The sequence below is a fragment of the Haliotis asinina genome, chromosome 7, assembly GCF_037392515.1.
Source record: "Haliotis asinina isolate JCU_RB_2024 chromosome 7, JCU_Hal_asi_v2, whole genome shotgun sequence".
NCBI lineage: Eukaryota > Metazoa > Mollusca > Gastropoda > Lepetellida > Haliotidae > Haliotis > Haliotis asinina.
Genome location: NC_090286.1, coordinates 12,800,882 through 12,820,853, shown reverse-complemented (window position 1 = coordinate 12,820,853; position 19,972 = coordinate 12,800,882). Strand labels below are relative to the sequence as shown.

At 39.7% G+C, this 19,972-nt stretch overlaps 1 protein-coding gene across 1 annotated transcript in view; it reads left to right on the top strand.

Annotated features, from left to right (window-relative positions):
- The window catches only part of LOC137291626 (KICSTOR complex protein SZT2-like), a 114,771-nt gene that overhangs the window by 78,806 nt on the left and 15,993 nt on the right, over nt 1–19,972 (top strand). The window contains exons 35-53 of the mRNA XM_067823033.1: nt 82–252; nt 868–976; nt 1,477–1,532; nt 2,025–2,074; nt 3,557–3,662; nt 5,899–6,023; nt 6,442–6,606; nt 7,058–7,139; nt 7,746–7,916; nt 8,601–8,819; nt 9,027–9,214; nt 10,150–10,354; nt 10,725–10,921; nt 11,953–12,112; nt 12,565–12,707; nt 13,428–13,598; nt 14,029–14,290; nt 15,114–15,190; nt 15,970–16,146. Of these exons, the coding sequence (XP_067679134.1) occupies nt 82–252; nt 868–976; nt 1,477–1,532; nt 2,025–2,074; nt 3,557–3,662; nt 5,899–6,023; nt 6,442–6,606; nt 7,058–7,139; nt 7,746–7,916; nt 8,601–8,819; nt 9,027–9,214; nt 10,150–10,354; nt 10,725–10,921; nt 11,953–12,112; nt 12,565–12,707; nt 13,428–13,598; nt 14,029–14,290; nt 15,114–15,190; nt 15,970–16,146 (2,834 nt within the window). The remainder of the gene's footprint in view (nt 1–81; nt 253–867; nt 977–1,476; nt 1,533–2,024; nt 2,075–3,556; nt 3,663–5,898; nt 6,024–6,441; nt 6,607–7,057; nt 7,140–7,745; nt 7,917–8,600; nt 8,820–9,026; nt 9,215–10,149; nt 10,355–10,724; nt 10,922–11,952; nt 12,113–12,564; nt 12,708–13,427; nt 13,599–14,028; nt 14,291–15,113; nt 15,191–15,969; nt 16,147–19,972) is intronic.

The window sequence follows — 19,972 nt, the reverse complement described above, 5'->3', positions numbered from 1 at the left end:
TTTTGCTGAATGACCCATGATGTGATGGTACGATGCCATACTGTCAGACAACCTGGTCTACTGTTGCCTGTCCCTGTCCAGGTTCTGAGGTGGAGGAAGAGGAAGAGGGGGAAGATCGCAAGGGAAATAACTACCTGTTCGCTTCTCTCAAACTGAAGCCAGGCTTCTTTGCCTGCGACTGTGTGTGGACCAAGAACTTTGTGCTACACCCAAGGCTGAAGACGGCCACCGGCAGAGGCAACGTCTCAAGAGGTATGCTCTCCATCTCTAATCAGTCAGTGTCTCAAGAGCTATGTTCTCACTCACCAGTCAGTGCCTAAAGAGGTATGATCTATGTTTCTAGTCAGTGTCTCAAGAGATATGGACCCTTGAAGATGTGGGATAAAATAGGTCTTCAGCAACCATGCTTGCCCAGCAAGACGACTAAGCTTGTTGTAAGAGACGACTAATGAGTGGTCAGGCTCATGTGGACTTGGTTGACACGTCATCGTTTCTCATTTGTGCTCATTGATACTCATGCTGATGCTTGTCTGGTCCAAACTTGATTATTTACAGCCTGCAGCCATATTGCCAAGTGTGGTGTAAGGCTAAACTCACTCAGTACAAATATCCATAATATGTGGTAAAGGTGTAATATCTACATGTTTCCCTTCACTGACTATGAGAACAAGGGCTCTTGGGGTCTTTGATACAGAAGTCAGTCTGGTCACACATAGTAATAGCTGATCCTCATGAATAGGCTCTTGCAACAGGCATGACTTACAGAGAACCTATCCTGCCTCTGAATTCCTTTTAGGGTTGGATCTAAGCTGTACAATCCCTCTGAATGATTCTTTTTGGCCATATTAGCAATATTTCATTTTCTAGGATTCCTGGCTCTTCGCAGTGTGCTGAATAAGTTTTCCGTGAACAACCGTCGGAATATGTTTGTGATCAGGGAGACCGAGTCAGCTTCACACAGCGTGTTCTACCTCCGGTAAGAAGTAGTCCCTGTCATGTGACCTTCCACATCGGATAATGCTTGAAGGATGATTTTGTTGGAAGCATTTATAACAGAAAAATATTACAGGATTTTAAATTTTGTAGTCAATATCAAGGACACTGCTAAATATGTCACCAATGGAAAATATGTCAAGATTTGTTCAAGACTAGAATCTTTAAGATTTGTTCCAGATTAGAGTCTTTGTGTGAAGGACTCACTGGTTCATATGTTTTAGGCGAGCATTTTGAAGTCACTGAACAATTCTCTATGTTTTTACACATCAAATTGTTTAAGAAAATTTTGCTTGGAAATAGTTCTCTTTGTTTTCAAACCTGAGTATTCAGTATTGGCCAGAATCAGTAATCAGGCCCCAGAATATCTAGTTGGTTGGGCAAATGTCAAATGTGTTTAGATTACTCATGAAGTGGTAGTGATGGTGATGTGTGAGGTGTCTGCTGTTTCTAAGTTTTGCTCTATATTTGTGTGTACTACAGATTGAAGGAAACAAGGGCTCCTGTAAACAGTGAGGATATGTCTTCACCTCTTGAGGGTAGGTTGCAGGACATTTCAATGTCAGATTGTCTTTGTATTTCAATATTTGCAAATATAAATCATTGTGTGTGATGATTGGCTAATTGAATCAACATTACATCATGTTGCTTCATTGTTGAGAACAGTATGATGTCATCAATTTTTATGTCACAAACTGATGAAGTCGCATCACAATAATAACTGGTTCATATTAGTAAAGTTTCTCAGTGACACTGTAATTTTTAATTTTCTTTTCTAAAAGTACCTATGTTTATACCTCATTTTCCTTTGAGCAGTAAAATAAAGAAGTCTTCAAAAATTTTAAATATGCATCTGTTATCCCTTGTAACCAGCCTATTTACTTGGACTAGAATCAGTCATTTACATGAGAAAGATTCCTGTAATTCCTCATAGTTCTTTGGATATTCCCTAAGTGATATACATGTGTCATGTCAAACAAATATGACACTGCCAGTTAGTAACAACATTCTTTTGCTTGTTCTGCATCCAGAGAGTTTCAGCAAAGGGATGATGGCCAGTCTCAAGAAGGAGAGTGACTATGTAAGTCCTGTGCTCTTTCACATTTTTCCCCCGAACTTTGTCTGCTGGTTTTAGTAGACATCCATTTATTTGTAATTTGGTGTAATGCTGTAATGAAAACTGTGTTAAGTGGGAGCTGTCAAACCTGGCAGCTGTCCAATCTGGCAGGTTGTCAACACTGGCATATAATTTCAGTGTACATTTATCATCATTTAAAAGCTCTGCAATTTGGCACCTCTCAATTCTGGATCTCAGAATGAAATAAGCAGCCTGAATATGCATTTTCTCAATAATTATTGCTGTCTAATCTGGACAGATGTGTATTGTCACCAAATAATCCTGTGTTGAAATTATATGGTTGATGACAAAGATCAGTTAATCTTAGATCAGTATGGGTATACTTGTACGTATAATTAGTGAGTTGAGTCAGTGTGTGCAGTATCTGAGAGAACCATGTGGTACAGCATTGTGTATGAGAGTGACAAAACTAGTTTAGCTCTAGTCATTGGTAACACTATCAGTTCTACAATCCAGCACCCTGTCTTAACCGGATTATTTCTTCAGTCAGGATGAGTGCCAATTTAGGCAGCTACTACTGTATGCAGTTTAAGCAGTCAATGAGTATAGAACATGTGGAGGATGTTACTATTTTGTTGAGCATTTTGATGTGATACGTTTCCTAGTATTTCTCCAAAAACCTGCCAGGGGGTACAGTGGGTACAGTGTGTGAAGGCCATTTCTGGTGTACCCTGCCATGATATTTCTGAAATGTTGCTAAAGGGTCTTTGATGTTGCTAGTGGCTTTTGAGAATTATGATAATAATTTTAAGAATAATTCATATATATAGGGCCTAGTATCCATCTGATTTGTTGCTCACTGGATGCTGTAATCAGAATCTAATTATTATTAACCTGGATAACCTAAGCAGCCTGGGAGGCATTACAAGGTTAATAGTTACATGACTCATCCCACCAGGTACCCATTTTCTGTTGGGTAAACAGTGGCAATTTTGAACAAACTGATTTGCCTAAGGTGAGGCTACATGTACCACATGTCCATCATTGTGGGACAGGTCTGAAGGCCTAAAAACTCTTTGGAGTCAAGATGCGAAACATGGCCACCCATCAAAGGACTCTCAGCGCCCAATGTTGCTTAACTTCAACTTATTTTTTCTGACCTGAGCTCTATGAACAGGACCACACACCACCACAGTTATTCCCCTTAGAACAAAAGGATCCACTAGCCAGGGAATTTGAAGCCTGGATCCCCCAACAATTATGATCTGTGCTATGTGAGCACCATACCCATCCATTTCAAGAAAGTGGCACTCATTTATGACTTTTAAACTTTCACTGATAATATGTATATCAGTTAAAATTATAATTGTGCTGATGTTTTTGTCGTTTCTATGAAATGCTTGAGTAGACACTGTGTGATATTATACATTGCTAAAAGGAATGAACTTGCTGAACATGTTCCCATATCTCTATCTTGTGTTCCAGGACATGAATGAAGGTGACACTGTGTCCATTGTGTCTGGAGTTAGCCGGATGTCTTCCAGGGAGGAGGAACTTGTACAGATCCAGGTGTACGGCATTGAGGAGATAGGTACTAGCATACACAGGTGTACAGCATCGATTAGATAGATATTAGCATACCTGGGTGTTTGGCATCAAGTTGATAGGTACTAGCAGACACAGGTGTACATCATCGAGGAGATAGGTACTAGCATACACAGGTGTACAGCATCGATTAGATAGATATTAGCATACCCGGGTGTTTGGCATCCAGTTGATAGGTACTAGCATACACAGGTGTACACCATCGAGGAGATAGGTACTAGCATACACAGGTGTACAGCATCGATTAGATAGATATTAGCATACCCGGGTGTTTGGCATCAAGTTGATAGGTACTAGCACACACAGGTGTACACCATCGAGGAGATAGGTACTAGCATACACAGGTGTACAGCATCAAGGAGATAGATACAAACATACACAGGTGTTCAGCATTGAGGAGATAGGTACTAGCATACACAGGTGTTGCCTTAGTCTGTCGTACAGACTCTGAAGTATATATATCCAAGAATGTACCAATCAGTTGAATTCATAGCCAGTATATGGCTAATAATTATCAGTTGATCTCTAGTTGTCACTGGTGTTTAGTATAAATTCATGGGGAGGCTCCCCCACAGCTCCCCCATGGTCCCACACGTGGCTAAGATCTCCTGCCCGGTCCTTTAGGATCTGTACAACAGACTCCTTTTTTTTCTCTCAGTTGTTTTGTGACTTCAGTTCGACAGGACTGGTTCAAATTGATGGCAGTCTTTTCAAAGTGTTTACAAGACGGCACAAAGTATTCTCCATATGAGTGACCTCATGTGAACATTTTCTACACACTATGTATGTTGAACATTTCCTGTTAACTGTTACTTGTAAAACATTTCAATCAAAGACATGGCTCTGTCTTACTACTTCCAACAAACAGTTTCCTGCTGTTCCATGTGATTTCAATCAGATTGACGTATAAAATGCAGACAAAATATTTTAATTTGACAGAAAAATTATATTTGATCTTTGTTGGAGTTTTGGATACATCCAGTTTTCCAGCCATAGCATTAGTCTCAAGAGATGCTAACCCTGAGTTATGTTGTTTGAGACACTTGATACTTCCCCTGAGCTGCCCACACCACACTGAGAGGGAGTAGGGGTAGGGTGATGTTGGGGGCAATAAAACGTCCTGTCACATACACCTTCAGTGACGTGTCAGTAATGGGTGATAAGAATCCTTGCATGTGTTGAGAAATTCCAAGAAATTATCCCTCTGCAGATTTGTTTAGTCTCTAAAAATGAAGAAAGTCTCAGGGCTCCATTTCATTGTACATGTATTATTTTGTTTTATTAGTAAAATATGTTCATTTCAGAGACTAGCTGTTAGTCTAGTGTTCGGCTTTGAGGAGATTGATATTAGCATACACAGGTGTAAGACATCGAGAAGATAGGTATTAGCATACACAGGTGAAAGGCATCGAGAAGGTACTTATTAACATACGCAGGTGTAAGACATTGAGGAGATTGATATTAGCATACACAGGTGTAAGACATCGAGGAGATAGGTATTAGCATACACAGGTGAAAGGCATCGAGAAGGTAGTTATTAACATACACAGGTGTAAGACATTGAGGAGATTGATATTAGCATACACAGGTGTAAGTCATCGAGGAGATAGGTATTAGCATACACAGGTGTACGGCATTGAGATAGACACTAACATACACAGGTGTTTTGGCATCAAATTGATAGGTATTAGCATACACAGGTGTATGGCATCGAGGAGATAGGTATTAGCATACACAGGTGTACGGCATTGAGATAGGCACTAACATACACAGGTGTTTTGGCATCAAATTGATAGGTATTAGCATACACAGGTGTATGGCATCGAGGAGATAGGTATTAGCATACACAGGTGTACGGCATTGAGATAGGCACTAACATACACAGGTGTTTTGGCATCAAATTGATAGGTGCTAGCATACACAGGTGTACGGCATCGAGGAGATAGGTATTAGCATACACAGGTGTATGGCATCGAGGAGCTAGGTACTAGCATACACAGGTGTACAGTATCGAGGAGATAGGTATTAGCATACACAGGTGTACGGCATTGAGGAGATAGGTATTAGCATACACAGGTGTACAGCATCAAGGGAATAGGTACTGCATACACAATTGTATGGTATCGAGGACGTAGGTACAAGGATACCAAGGGGCATGGTAATGGGGAGATAGATTCCCTGATGTAGCTGCTATAAGGTGTAGGATTTGTGTGTGTCTGCAGGTTCCGAGATCCGAGAGGAGCTGATGCGTCTGCTGCAGAAGAAGCTGGACGAGGCTGTGCTTGAAGTAATATCAGTAATGCTAAACAGGAACCCCAAGTGTAAACTGAAGCCTGAGGATGTCCATGTATGTTAACAACTACTGCTGTCTATCTCCATCTGGCTGCTTCAAGTATTGTTGCATGAGATTAAGTGTTTGGTGTTTGGTCAGGTTAACAGACAAAGAAGTTTTCAGAAATTTAAAGTGAATAATAGCTCCAATCATCGTATATTTACTCTAAAAATAGTAAAGCTTCACCTCCTTTGGGTAATGAGAAACAGTGTGTTGAAATTCTTCTGCGATCTTAAACACTTTTTTTCTTTTATAGTTTTTCATTCACTTCAGTTGGTTACGGGCGCTTCAGATGGATATAGTTTTATTAGTCACTTCAACTGGATATAGGCATCAATTTTCAGAAACATTGTCTCTGATCATCATGTGTATCTGTCATCAGAACAGTTGGAAGCATGTTTGCCCTCTAAGTGCTGACTGTTCCTGTGTGTAGTTCATCCAGCGTCCAGACCAGGAGCCTGTGGAGGTGCTGCAGCTGACCATCCCGAGCCACGCCATGATGTACCTCCAGGCACTCATCTTCTACCTGCGACAGAACCTGCTGCAGTTCCTGCACACGCCAAACTATGTGGATGCTGTGCCTGAGTACCACTTCCAGGTAACCTCACTTGCTTCATCTGTCCATCTCTCCCATCCATCTGTCATATGTCACTATCCATGTGTCCCATCTATCTGTCGTGTGTCCATGTGTCCCATCCATTTGTTATGTGTCCGTGTATCCCATCCATCATCTGGTCATGTGTCCCATCCATCTCTTGTGTGTCAATGTGTCACATCCATCTGTTATGGTGTCCATGTGTCTGATCCATCTGGCCATTTATCCCCTCCATCTGTCATCTGGCCATGTGTCCCATGCATCTGTTATGTGCCTAGGTGTCACATCCATCTGTCGATGAAACTGTCACATGGATCAATGTATCCACAAACGGGCTTGTCCATATATCCATATATATATATATATACATTCATCAACTAGCAGTAAATATATATCACCCATATGGACCCAACTGGGGCTTTTTATAAACCCCTGACTTTTTGTCTGTAAACAGGACTGTGTTGAAGGTCAGACAGGGGCTATACCACAAGAAGATGCCTTCTTGTATCTGAGGCCTCAAGCTGTTGGAGGAAAAGGTAATCAGTTGTGTGGCCAAATAATACTCTTCTTGTTTATTTCTTTTCAAGCATTGATCAAACGTGTTATGATTAAGGTCCTTATATGGGGTTCCAGTTATTCTGAATGAAGCACTGATGCTTATGATGATGAAAATAGATAATGATGATGAAGATAGTGTGACTGAGATGAAGGTTGATATTGCTGGTGATGACAGAAAGAGGAGACTATTACTGATGATCATGTAGAATGGTGTTGTGTTTGAGAATTGCTGCTGACAGATGATTGTGACCACAGTGGTGAATGATGATGAACATCTATATGCTGATGACAACGTATGACTGGCAATGGCTGATAGAGATGATGATAATTATTAATATTAGGAAGGATGGCACAATTACAGAATACCAGACACTTTGTGCCATCTTGGAAAGCAATCACGTTAACATTTGGTTTAGGGTTACAGTTTGGGTTTGGGTCAGAGTGATGTGACTCTAGGTATTTTGTATTGTATAACTGTGCCGGGAGGATGTTGATGAATGTCTAAATGCTGATAACATAATATGACTGGCAATGAAAAATGATGATGATGATGATGATGATGATGATGATGTCCGTGTGTGCAGGTATCGCGTGTATCAGCCTGTCTCTGGTTGATGGTACAGGGAGCCCGGTCAAGCTGCTGAGTTGCCCCAAGCCATGCAGCATGTCTTCCACCAAGATACAAGACCCAGAGGAGTTCCAGCGTCTGGTGGAAACGTTCATTCATCAGCCTAACCCCTCTCCCTCCAGACCAGGTAACAGTGCTGTGTAACATCAGTAGTCCATCCAAATAGTTTCATGCAAGTCTAGGGCAGTGACAATGGCCATTGATCAAAGCATTTGCTCATCATTCCAAAGGCCCGTGTTCCATTTTCCACATTGATACATTGTATGAAGCCCATTTGTGGTGTTCCTGTCATTTACATCAGTACTGGTAGTAGTCAAAGACTAGTTGGTTAAACGTACTTACCATTGTCTCAAAGTATAAGACCCGTGAAGATCCAGTGTGGAATATGTTTTCAGCAGTCCTTGCTTGTCACAAAAGATGACTATGCCTATTGTAAGAGGCAACTAATGGGATTGGGCGGTCAGGCTCGCTGACTTGGTTGACATGTCATCGGTTCCCAGTTGCGCATATCAATATTCATGCTGTTGATCACTGCATTGTCTTGTCCAGACTTGATTATTTTTAGACCGCCGCTATATTGCTGGCATATTGCTGAGTGCGGCATAAAACTAAACTCACTCACTCACTCACTCACTCACTCACTCACTCACTCAACGTATAAGCTTGGTTTCATCATATTCCTTCCATTCATCATTTTTGGGTTGTATCCAACTTAGGATAATGGTCCCACCAAATTTGACAGTGCTGTTTCTGACTGCATAATTCTGTGTATTCAGTGGGCGTCTAAATTCTGCAAACTTTGTGCCCCCAGGCCCTACAGCACTGATTCAGTTCAAGATCTGGGAAAATGGCAACTCGGACATGAAGGTGCTACGGGAACGCCTGATGAATGCAGTGAAGTATTCCCTGTGTGATGTTGTGATGGAGTACACGCTGCTGACTGCGCCCATCTGCCACATCCCTCGACATCTGCAGGAAGGCTTCCCACTTCCCATGTGTTCTGTGCCCAATTCACCTACAAGCCCCAAAGGTAGGCCCCCTTTGTTTTCCCATGTCCTACTGTCAACATGTCACTTATCACAGCTTGCTGCCAGATCCTTTGATTTTTATGTAAAAACAATGATTTTCTTGTTATTTATTATGCGTTTTTAACTGTGGGTTAATACCTCTGGGTTAATACCTCTGGGTTGAAATAGACTCACCCATTTGTGTTTCACTGACATCTCTCTAATGCCAGACCCACCAAGTGAGACACGTGACAGGCGCCACTCCATCATCAGTCGCCGGGCATCTGATGCCATGAGGATGAACACTGGTCTGCCGGCTGTCCCCCAGTCGGCATCCCCCTTCATGTCCCTCAAGGGCGTCGTCGCCAAGGCTGATCCGAAGGTTCGCATGACCTCTCCCCCTCCTGACCTCGGCAAGGTAACATACAGAGATATAGAACTGTAGTGACTAGACTGATGGCTGCTGACTCTAACATCCCTGGTAACAGTGCTGGCTCTGCCCAGTACAGGTGGACTTGTGTTTGTATTTACTAACATCAAGATTAGTAACAAAAGGAGGCAATTTGTTGAGAGATGTCTCTAGAACTGTAGATTCATTTGGTCTTGTTTTGGTTCATACTGACTATCAGTGCATGGCAACATGGGTGTCTATAGAACTGTAGATCAAGATGGTTGTGTGTTGGTTCATATTATCAGTGCATGGCAACATAGATGTCTGTAGAACTGTAGATCAAGATGGTGCTGTGTTGGTTCTTTCTAACTTTCAGTGCATGGCAACAGAAGTATCCATGGAACTGTTATATAATATGGTGCTGTGTTGGTTTATACTAACATTCCAGGCAGGGCAACTGAGGTATCTCTGGAACTGCAGCTCAAGATGGATCTTGTGCTGGTTATACTTACTTGCAGGTCATGGATTCTGGGAAAAAGACTTTGAAATTACAATCATTCTATTCTCATTCATAATCAATCACCAATTATTGATCGCTTGATGTTAGAAATGTGACCGGTTAGCAGCAATACTTTCAGTGCATTACAAAAGACACTGCTAGTAGTTGTTACGTATTCACAGTATTAATATAAAAGGAAATCAAATTACAATGCATTAGTACTTTACCTTGTGAAAAGTAACTGTTCTTATTTTAGGTTTTACATAATTGTTCTTAGAGATATATTGACCATGAATCTGGATGGGACACATGGATACAAAGATCATATTTGGTTTAATTCAAATGTAACATTATAACATTTATGTTTATGTTTTAAAAAATCACCAGTTTGGAAATGGAATGCTTTTGATTGACAAAGTTTTTATCCTTAAATAGAAGAACTAGCTATATTTTCTTCTTTCAGTCATTTGACTGGTCGTCAGTGCAGTCAACCACCCAGCCCAACACTCCGTCTGTTGGCTTCAGGATGGGGTCGGATTCATCCAGTTTGATGGCTGACTCTGGGCTAAAGGACCTAGTCACTAAGTATGAGGACGGAGAACGAGGATCACTCAATAATGTATTCACCACGCTGATGGACCCATGGCTGGCTTACTGCAACAAGCTTGGTAGGGTTAAGTCTTGTGAAACTAAAAGCTAAAAGGGAGATTTATAGGGGGATTTATGGAAACAGTGGAGCTGCATTTGGGGGGTTTAAGGTGATGGGAGTCAAAGCTTTGAGTCGGAAAAAGGATGGTGCTTCTATTTGAAATTTTCATTAAATTTTGTTGTATTTTTGCAGCATTCCTGTTTCTTTTATGTTATGCACTGTGTATTTCCCAGTCATTTATAGGGTTTTACTTTCTGTGAAGTGTTTGCCTTTTGATGGAGACAGGTTTGGGATTAGGAGAGTTGTAGTCCTTGACCTGCTCATATGTCAAGCCTGCTCTCTGTTCTCAACCTTGACCTTAGTGACTCTGACCTATGACCTCTCTGCAGGTTCTCCATCAGTGTTCCGGTGTCAGCTGAACCTACTGTCTCGCTACTCCGTGGACTATGTGATGTACGAACTACAGAACATTATCAAGGACTTGTCACCCACCATTGTCCCCCGTGCCTTCAAGATTGTCAAGGGACACAGCATGGACACCCCACTTGAGGGCATTCCTTACCATCCATGTCGACACCCAGTACAGGTGTGTTTCATGAACTCATCATGACTTTCAGGACTTTGTCCTGGTTAGGTGGTAGACAGACTTACTTCCTAGTCTTGTTGAGACTAATTAGACAAAACCTTAGCCTCAGTTTCCCAGTGTGTTGTGTCAATACCCTCAACCCATTTGACATATTTTGATGACAAAACGCTAAACTTAAGCTGTTAATTCTCTATTCTGAAATAACTCTCAAGTCTGTTGACTCTGGAAGTTGGCTCAAATAACTTTGTTGTTATATTTCAGAAATTGAGTGTTTTCTCCAACCTGTACTTTGTTTTTGTTCAGTGGTGCTTTTTCTACCATCTTGTGAAATGACTTGTACTTGCATAAAATTTCCATTATTTAAATGACCAGTGAATGTTTGGCTGAGAGTCAGCTGTAACAACACTGGTGTGATGTAGGGGTGTAATGGTATATCGCGGTGTCAGCAGAACCGCAGTATTTTGCCCTCAGTTCGGTATACCGTAATGCAATCTAACAAGTAGTTTCAGTAGTATCAGTTTTCATACTTTTCAAAGTCATATTATGACAGTTTGTTCATTCAGAATAACAAAGATTTGGTGCTTGCAGTCAGTTTTCTGTATTGTGATCATATTTCATATATCAAACCAAAACGGACCGAACCAAAGACCTTGTACCACAATATGTACCATACCACAGTAAGATAAGTGACTTGTTTCTTGAGGTTCTTTACTGATATAAGGCTAAATACTAAATGTTTCTCTAACATCGCCATGTCACTTTGTGCGTGTAACAATATTTTATTGCCTTTAAAAATAAATAATTTGTCCACTGTACAGATGAGTGTCTGTAAAAACTCATTAACACTTGCTAAACTTCCAAAGCTGTATTTCTGAGAGAAAAAATAAAAATGTGATCCTCCCTTGTCACTTTTTTTTCTTAACAAAAGTTAAAATTAAAGTCCTACTGCCCTTGTCACTTTTGTAAAAATGTGCCCAAGAAAATTATTTTTTTTATGCAGCTTAACTTGTCTGTATGTCTGCTCTCTACAGCCTCACTCTTCTTTGGAGACTTCACTTGATATGAACGTGTCACGTCAGAGGTCGATGGACTTCATTCTGATCGGTCGAGATGTTGAACAGTGGAAGACATTTGTTTACGATGGCTCTGTTTTGGACCAACCAGCATTTACATCAACACCTGTCACAAAATGTGAGTTTGTAAAACCGACAGACTCTATTTTTGACCTGTCCATGATAGCACTTCAACTCTCATATACTCTTGAAGTGAAAGGGTTATGATTACACTCAGACAGTACTCTGGATAGGGGGCCATGAATGTGGAAATGTTTCGCAAGAGTAAAGTTATATTTTACGTAATAGTAAAGTTAATCTGTTGTGCCTTCTTTAAGGATATGTGTAAATTCTTATGATTGTGTGCTATGTACAGTATTTTAAAAGAGTTACCTGCCTTGCACTGACCAGGAACTTCTGTTTCACTTACTAACATGTATTTTTGTTCTGTTGATGATGTTACACCAGGGTTGTAACATGACGTAGTGGTCATGGATTACAATGGTAAATTTTTTTGGCTTTTATTTTACAAAAACATGTAGTAGAATAAAAGGCAGTATTTGTAAGATCAGCAATTTTGGATGTTGCCAGCCTATCAGACAGTTCAGAAGTTCCAGCCTCTCATGTCTGCTGACGGAACTAAGAGTCAGGAACTTGGCAGATTCACCTTGACCTTGGAGAACCCCTTTGTCCCCAGACAGAGGCTGCTCATCATCTTCATCAAAGACAGACAGGTGAGATGTCACACAGTGTATAGTTAGTGACAAGCAGGTGAGATAGTTAGGGACAGACATCTGAGTTAGATAGACAAGCAGGTGAGATAGCCCGGGTCAGATAGGTGAGTTAGGGACAGACAGGTGAGATAGTTAGGGACAGACAGGTGAGTTGAGGACGGACAGGTGAGAGAGTTAGAGACAGACAGATGAGATGTCACTCTAGTTTATGGCTAACTAGGATGAGTGTGTAGGGGAAATTGTATCTGTGAACCTTTATGCCATTATATTATTAAGTAAGGTATTGGAAATTTCTGGTATATTAGTTTTTGATTGGTCTGATGCAAATGAAGGTGAAGAGCCACTCTTTATTATGATTTTGTTTGTCATCATCATCACTGAGTTTCATCAAACTATAATCAAGTCACCACATGACACATCTCATTCCTTGTAGATGCTCACTAAATTCCACTTGCTGAAATGGAATTATATGTTTATAATGTTTATCTGATGTACTGACAAAATATCACTTAAAGATATAACAATATACACTTTTCTGACAAATAAATCATCTAATTTTGAGCAATTTATAAACTCCCTGATTTTACACATTGACTGTAACATATATTATATTCGAGCTTTGATGCATAGTAGATATTTGAACACTTGCTTTTTGGAGAATAAAGCTACGTGGTACACACAGGTGTACTGATGGATCCTAACTGTGAGTTTTGCTTCCAGTTGTCAGTGTACACCTACAACTGGGCCGGGGACGTGACATCTCACCTGGAGGAGAAGATCAACAAGCTGGTCAAGTGGAACAATGACCGGAGTCAGGTCCTGGGCAGTATCATCAGCCAGAAACTCGGACTGTTCCACCATAACTCCTTCTCCGAGGCCACCAACACTCAGGTTCACCTGCAGTTTGTCTTCATCATGCATAATCTGTTGGCATAATAATTCAACATCATTTGGTTGCGTAATCTTTAAACATAATCCATTAACATAATCTGTTAGCATAATAATTCAACATCATTTGGTTGCATAATTTTTAAACATAATCTGTAAACATATGTTGACATAATCTTTTGGCATAATATTTCACCATCTTTGTAAACATAATGTGTTAATCTGTTAATGTCAGATGGCAGCTGATAATCTGATTCTGACCATCTGTTAGCATCACATGTTGGCATCATCTGTTTTCTGCATAATCATATTTTAACTTATTGATATTTCATTGTATTGTTGTTTTCTTTTTGATCTTGCTAAAGTGCAGAGTTAATGTGCCATGTTTGTGTGATTAGGTCTGCTTGTTTCTCAAGGTTGTATCCTTCTACAGGATGCCAGCCAGCTGTCTGACTTTGACAGCCTGATCAAACATCAGGCACCTCCCCAGCGTGATGCCCAGCGTCGACATAGCAGCATGTCGGCCCGTGACCGCGGAATCTCACGCATGATGAGCATCTTCAGACCATTTGACAAGACATACAAGAACCTGCAGCCTCCCAGACCTCTGCAGAACACCACCCTCACGTCCTTGCGTGACCCTGTGTCAGTGCACGGCAAGCAGGCCCAGGACATACGTAGCCAGTGTCGGAGAGGTGAGCTCCTTGTTGCAGGATTTGTTCAGGATCGGGGAAGCTCTGTTTATTTGTCATATTCTGTTAGAGTTTGTTTTTCATTGACGCTCAGCTATTAATTGATCTGAAAAGATTTAGTTAAACTGAGTGTCAGACACTACTATCGAGTATGGACCACTTGGTCATGTGATTACTATGGACTTTGTCAACAGGAAAACACCAGGGCACCTGTGAGTCATAATGTGACTTTCAGCTCTTATGATAGATTTGGACTGAATTTTAATTGTAAGATAAAGAAGACTGCAAGAGAATCAGTTACTTTCCAAAAGTAGTTTTGTATAAAGAAAATAACTGATTATTCTTGTCAAGTTCTTAATGAATGATCAAGGTGAGTCCACTTCTGTGTCCATCACATGGCTTTGCTGCTACTAATTATTTGCATTATGTATTTGTTATCTCATCTTTGTCAAGCAATAACCTTTCAACAGGCAGATTACATAAAGAAAAATGTGTAGGAAAATTTCGTTTTTAATTAGTTTTTAGAGCGACATTTGGTCTTTTTTGCAAGAATTATCACTTCTTCATTGTCAACTGACAACCATGAGACCATTTGAAAAGGTATGAAACATTGCCACTAGAAGGACTGAGGTCTTGGGAAGTGCTGTGACGAAGTGCTGTGCCCTTCTGGCTATTGTTCACTCGTTGCTGACTCTCTCACAACATTCACTGACACATGTGACTTATATGCGACCATACAGTACAGTGTTCAGTAGATGGAGAAGTGATGAAGACAGGAAGTAGACTGGATGACTCTGTCCAAGTGATGATGGCTGTTTTGTTTCAGACACTGATCGCCTGGGCAAGCTACGGCAGTTATATGTTGGATGGCTACAGAAGAACATAGCCAACCCGCCTGTTTCTGTAAGCTCTATTGTTGTTTGTGATCTGAAAATAACAATGGCCATGAATGGTTCTTAGATACTGATGTGTAGTTTAAACTGTGTATCCAAACACCAAAGTTTTGAACATAAAGCACCTATACAAATGCTGTAGTTATCCGAGTTTTGAAACAATCGTAAAATGATAACTAAATAAGGAGCATGCTGGGACTTTACTTTTACATGTTTCATGACAAATTCAGATCGGAATTTCCTCATGATCATTTGCCCATTTGATATGTTACCATGGTTACTATGTTCAGTAAGGTGTGGATAGCTTTGTACAATAGGGCCTGGCTTTGGTACCAAGAATTTGCTTGATACCAATGGTGCCATTGCTTTGGTCACTTTTTGGAAAGGGCTCTGTCTCAGGGTCTTGTCAGGGTCTTGTCAGGGTCTTATTTTAATTCTCTCAAGGTCTGTGTCATGATTTTTTTGTGAGGATCTCTTGCCAGCATCTTGACAGGACTTGACTAGGTCTTGTCCCTCTAATGTAGTAGGCAAAGGATTGATTCAATTTGAATTTAACACCAATACCATCATCATCGCTCACACCATCAACGCTAACACCAATTTTAGCACCATGATGATGGCTTGGTGAACCCCAGACTGATGGAAATTGACCATTAGCAATAATTTCTACTGCTCACAAAATAATTTTATTGAGACAACAGCCCTTCAACTTTAAAGTACATTTATAATTGCCAAATCATAATTTTTCTATGGAACAGTTGTCCTCAAATGTCTTCTTCCTCTGTGTAGGAGGACTACCTTCTACTGTTGAAACAGTCTTCTCGGCTGTTCCACTACTGTGCCACCCCGCTGCTGTTCCACCCACAATGGCGACAGCGAGTTGTAGAGAAGCCTCTCGCCTTTGCCAGACAAGAGCCGACGGTTACTCTTAGTCCACCAGCAGAAAAGCCAGAGGGATCGAAATCTGTAAGTAGATTTGTTCCAATAGTTACAGTTCAAGTCACAGTTATGGGTTACTGACACTGAAATATGAAAAATGCTTCAGTTTAAAATTTATGAATATGTTGATTATGACAGGGATGTTTGAATCTTTGATTGGATTGTGAACAAAAAAATTGACTTAAAAGAACAAATGGTTTTGTTTGAAATCCATGGGAAACATGGAAATGCTAAATATACAAGAAAATATTTTTACAAAAGTCATCAAAACAATTTAATAGTAGATCACATGTTCTTTTAGGTAGATACAAATGATGGATGCTTTAATTTGTGTCACTAATACTCTTCCATACTTCACTTGTCACAGATTGGTTGATTGTAGGAGAGCGTGAGGTGTGCATGTACAGATATGACTCAAGAGGTTCTATTTAACACCAGCCTTTTTCAAGACATAAAAATATAGTGCTGTCCAGATATTGGACTGAGATCTGAGTCAAGAGTATGCAATATATCATCAGACACAATGGTATTTCTTCTGTGGTATAGATATTTAGATATATGTGAATTATAGGTTGCAGTTTGTAAATACTAGAGAGCAATCAAATAAAAAATACTTGTCTCCCAATCGTGTTCACCGCTCATGGATAAAAATGTTTGAGCACATTTGTCTCTTCCAAAACCCGTTCAATCGATCTGGTGGTGTCCTTATGCCTTTTGTTAGTTTGGATATTCTGTATGTGTGGCATTTCCACGGCAACATTTGACATAATCATAAGCTGTACACATATATATTAAGAGTTTTTTGCCACTAAGAGGGATACTTATGACTTTGTCTCCATGTTATATTTTTTTTAAACAAAAAAAATTTAATTTGACTTGGTGTCACATTTGTTACAAAATGCAAATACTTGTGCTTGTACTCTTTGAAATTTCCACAATTTAAGTTCTCAAAGTTGCACATAAGTTGAAAAAGTGCTAGTGACGTGTTTGCACTATGTTCCAGCGTTATGTTCTCGAACATCAATATTATGTTAGTAATGTTTTTGTTATTGGATAAAAAGATGATCTATTTTTCATGTCAGATAAGTTTGTAAAAGGAAGTTTGAATAACTCATTTGAAGTTAATCACAACTACTAAGATAGAAATGATCAAGTGGTTGTTCATACAAGCATACATACATACATACAAGCATCATCGGGAAATACACATTTGTCAATCTACTGTCAGTCATATATATATCCAGAGTTATTTCAGTGAGGTATGCAACATCTCAAGTTCTGTAAATGTTTGATCAGCCTTCTAGAAGTTGATGAGTTAAAATGAAACATACGACCTGTTTACATACAACTTCTTGTTTACTGCATAGAGCAGCATTTTCATGTAGATCCTGACATTTTAACTTGATTCTGCATGGAAATGTCGCTGTGTGCAATGAACAAGAAGTCGTCTTCCATAAAGTTGTATGTATAATTTTCGGGTTCTGCTGTCTACGACTGATGTGTGTGTGTATATTGTGTTGTCTACGACTGATGTGTGTGTGTATATTGTGTTGTCTACGACTGATGTGTGTGTGTATATTTCAGTGTAGTCCAAGCTGTGGGCTACACGTGCCCTTGTTGCAGTACTTTGGGGAAGTAAGTCAGCCTTGTAGATTGCTGCCAATCTTTCGTTCATTGCAGTGGTTCTGTCATCAGTCTCCTCTGTTGACCTCATGTTAGACACTCATCAGCTGTCACGTTTTCTTTGACACAGTGATTACAGTATTCAGTTCCAGAGTCAGTTTGTTAGTTTGTTGTCCAAATCAAGATTTGGTTCTCCATTTTGTTGGTGTGATTATATTGATGGAGTGTTGCAGGAGATTACTCATATGTGTAAATAACCATGAGAGTAGAATCTACTTTTCGTAGATGACTTTATCATATAATGGATAGTGGTATCAGCACAACAAACTGATCAGATACACTTGGTATTAGCATGCAGTAAATATGCAAATGTGGTCATGTGACAGGAACTACTGTCATTAACTCTATTTGCAAATGTGATGCCATCTTGTTGAAAAACAAAACTCAACACATTAATTTATAAAATGATATGACTTCTGGGCACTTTTGTATATATATCATGCAGGCGGTTATCATAGGCACTGTATTTCTCTTGAATGAAAATATATGTCTGAAACAAAGAATGACATTATATGATAAAGAGGTTATTACCCTTGTGTGTCTCAGCATTGCAAAAATAATATATTGTAAATATGAAATATGCTATTTTAATGAAAGGTGAATGTACTTGGTGATACAATATTTATTCCAAATATATAATTTTTATACACACTTGGTTAATAATCTCTGTAGACGACACTGGTAGTATGTTATTAGGTTTAGGTTTTCTTTTGTGCATGATATCACAGTTTGTGCATGTTTAAAGTTATTCTGGAGGAGGTCCAAGTTATCAGATCTTCCCCGTTTTGTTGGTGTGATTATATTCACTTAGAAGATAAACATCACATGTTGGCCAATTTCCGGGTGTTATTGAGTATTTGAAGCACGGGAATGCATTTGGAACTGACAGCATTAGCTGGAGGTTTCAAATGAAATGTTCCCATGCTCTTAAAATATTCAATAACACCTGGAAATTGACCAACACATTATGTTTATCGACATTGTAAACACAAAAGTAAACCAAAGGGTTTTACTGTCTGCACTCGTTTACATCGAGTACAGGTACAGCAGTGAAGTGTCATCAGCAGGCCGTTTCAGGTGGTTCTCATAGTAGCATCTGGAGGTGCTCATTTGTGACGTCATTCTAACTTTACGTCACAATATGATTTGCATGACGTCACCACTGTTGATAACACAACAAAACAATTGTTTACGTGTCAATACGCAGTGAATAGTCTTGCAGTTTCCGGAATCTAATACCATTTGATCATGTTTTTCAACCAATCAGATTACAGAACACAGTGACTTTTGGTTTACAATGAGTGTGGAAGGAGATTCTACTAATTTGTACATACCTGACAGAGAGTGGAAGCTACACTGTTAATAGATAACTTTATCATATAATGGATAGTGATATCAATATGACAAACCGATTCAGTAAACTTGGTGTCAGGAGCCATTTAATATGCAAATGAGGTCATGTGACAGGAAGTTCGTTGTTATATAATTTCCTGAATTTTTGTATGACTCCCTTACTTTTAGTTAACGAGTTATCATTGTAGACCAGATTCAGTATCAAGAATCTTGTGCTTCTTCATTCATGTAGTGATTTTATGCTCAAAAAGACCCAGGAGATAGGATTCAGATTAGAGAATGTCTGTATACTCCATAAGGGATGTGGTGTGTATGGTTGACCCAGGCTTTTGGGTCTCCACGATTTGCTCTACAGAGTTGTGTCCCTTTACCATGTTAGGAACCAGTGTGGGTTCAAAGCCATGGTTTGCCCTGATTGTTTGGTGTGTAAATGTTACCCACCTGCTGATTCTAAACATTGATACTTAGTCACTCAGAAAGTGTCATTGATAGCAGTGTGATAAATGGCACTTGCATATAACACACCAACCCTTTGTGTCTTTATGTTTGTAGCAAACACATTGGCAAGTAAAATGATCAGGGTTAAATTCTATTGGTCTTAATACATGACTTGTTGACACTGGCCCGGTAGAGTTTATTGTCCTTTTGAACATTTTTTAACAGGAATCATTCTTGGTGTTTGAACACTTTGACATGCATGTCTTCATGAAACTTTCATAACTTTCATGGAAGTGTTTCATATATTTCTGTGCTAACCAACTGTTTAAAATTTTTACAAAGACCATAATGAATGCTTTTCTCGTGGTCATCCTATGGT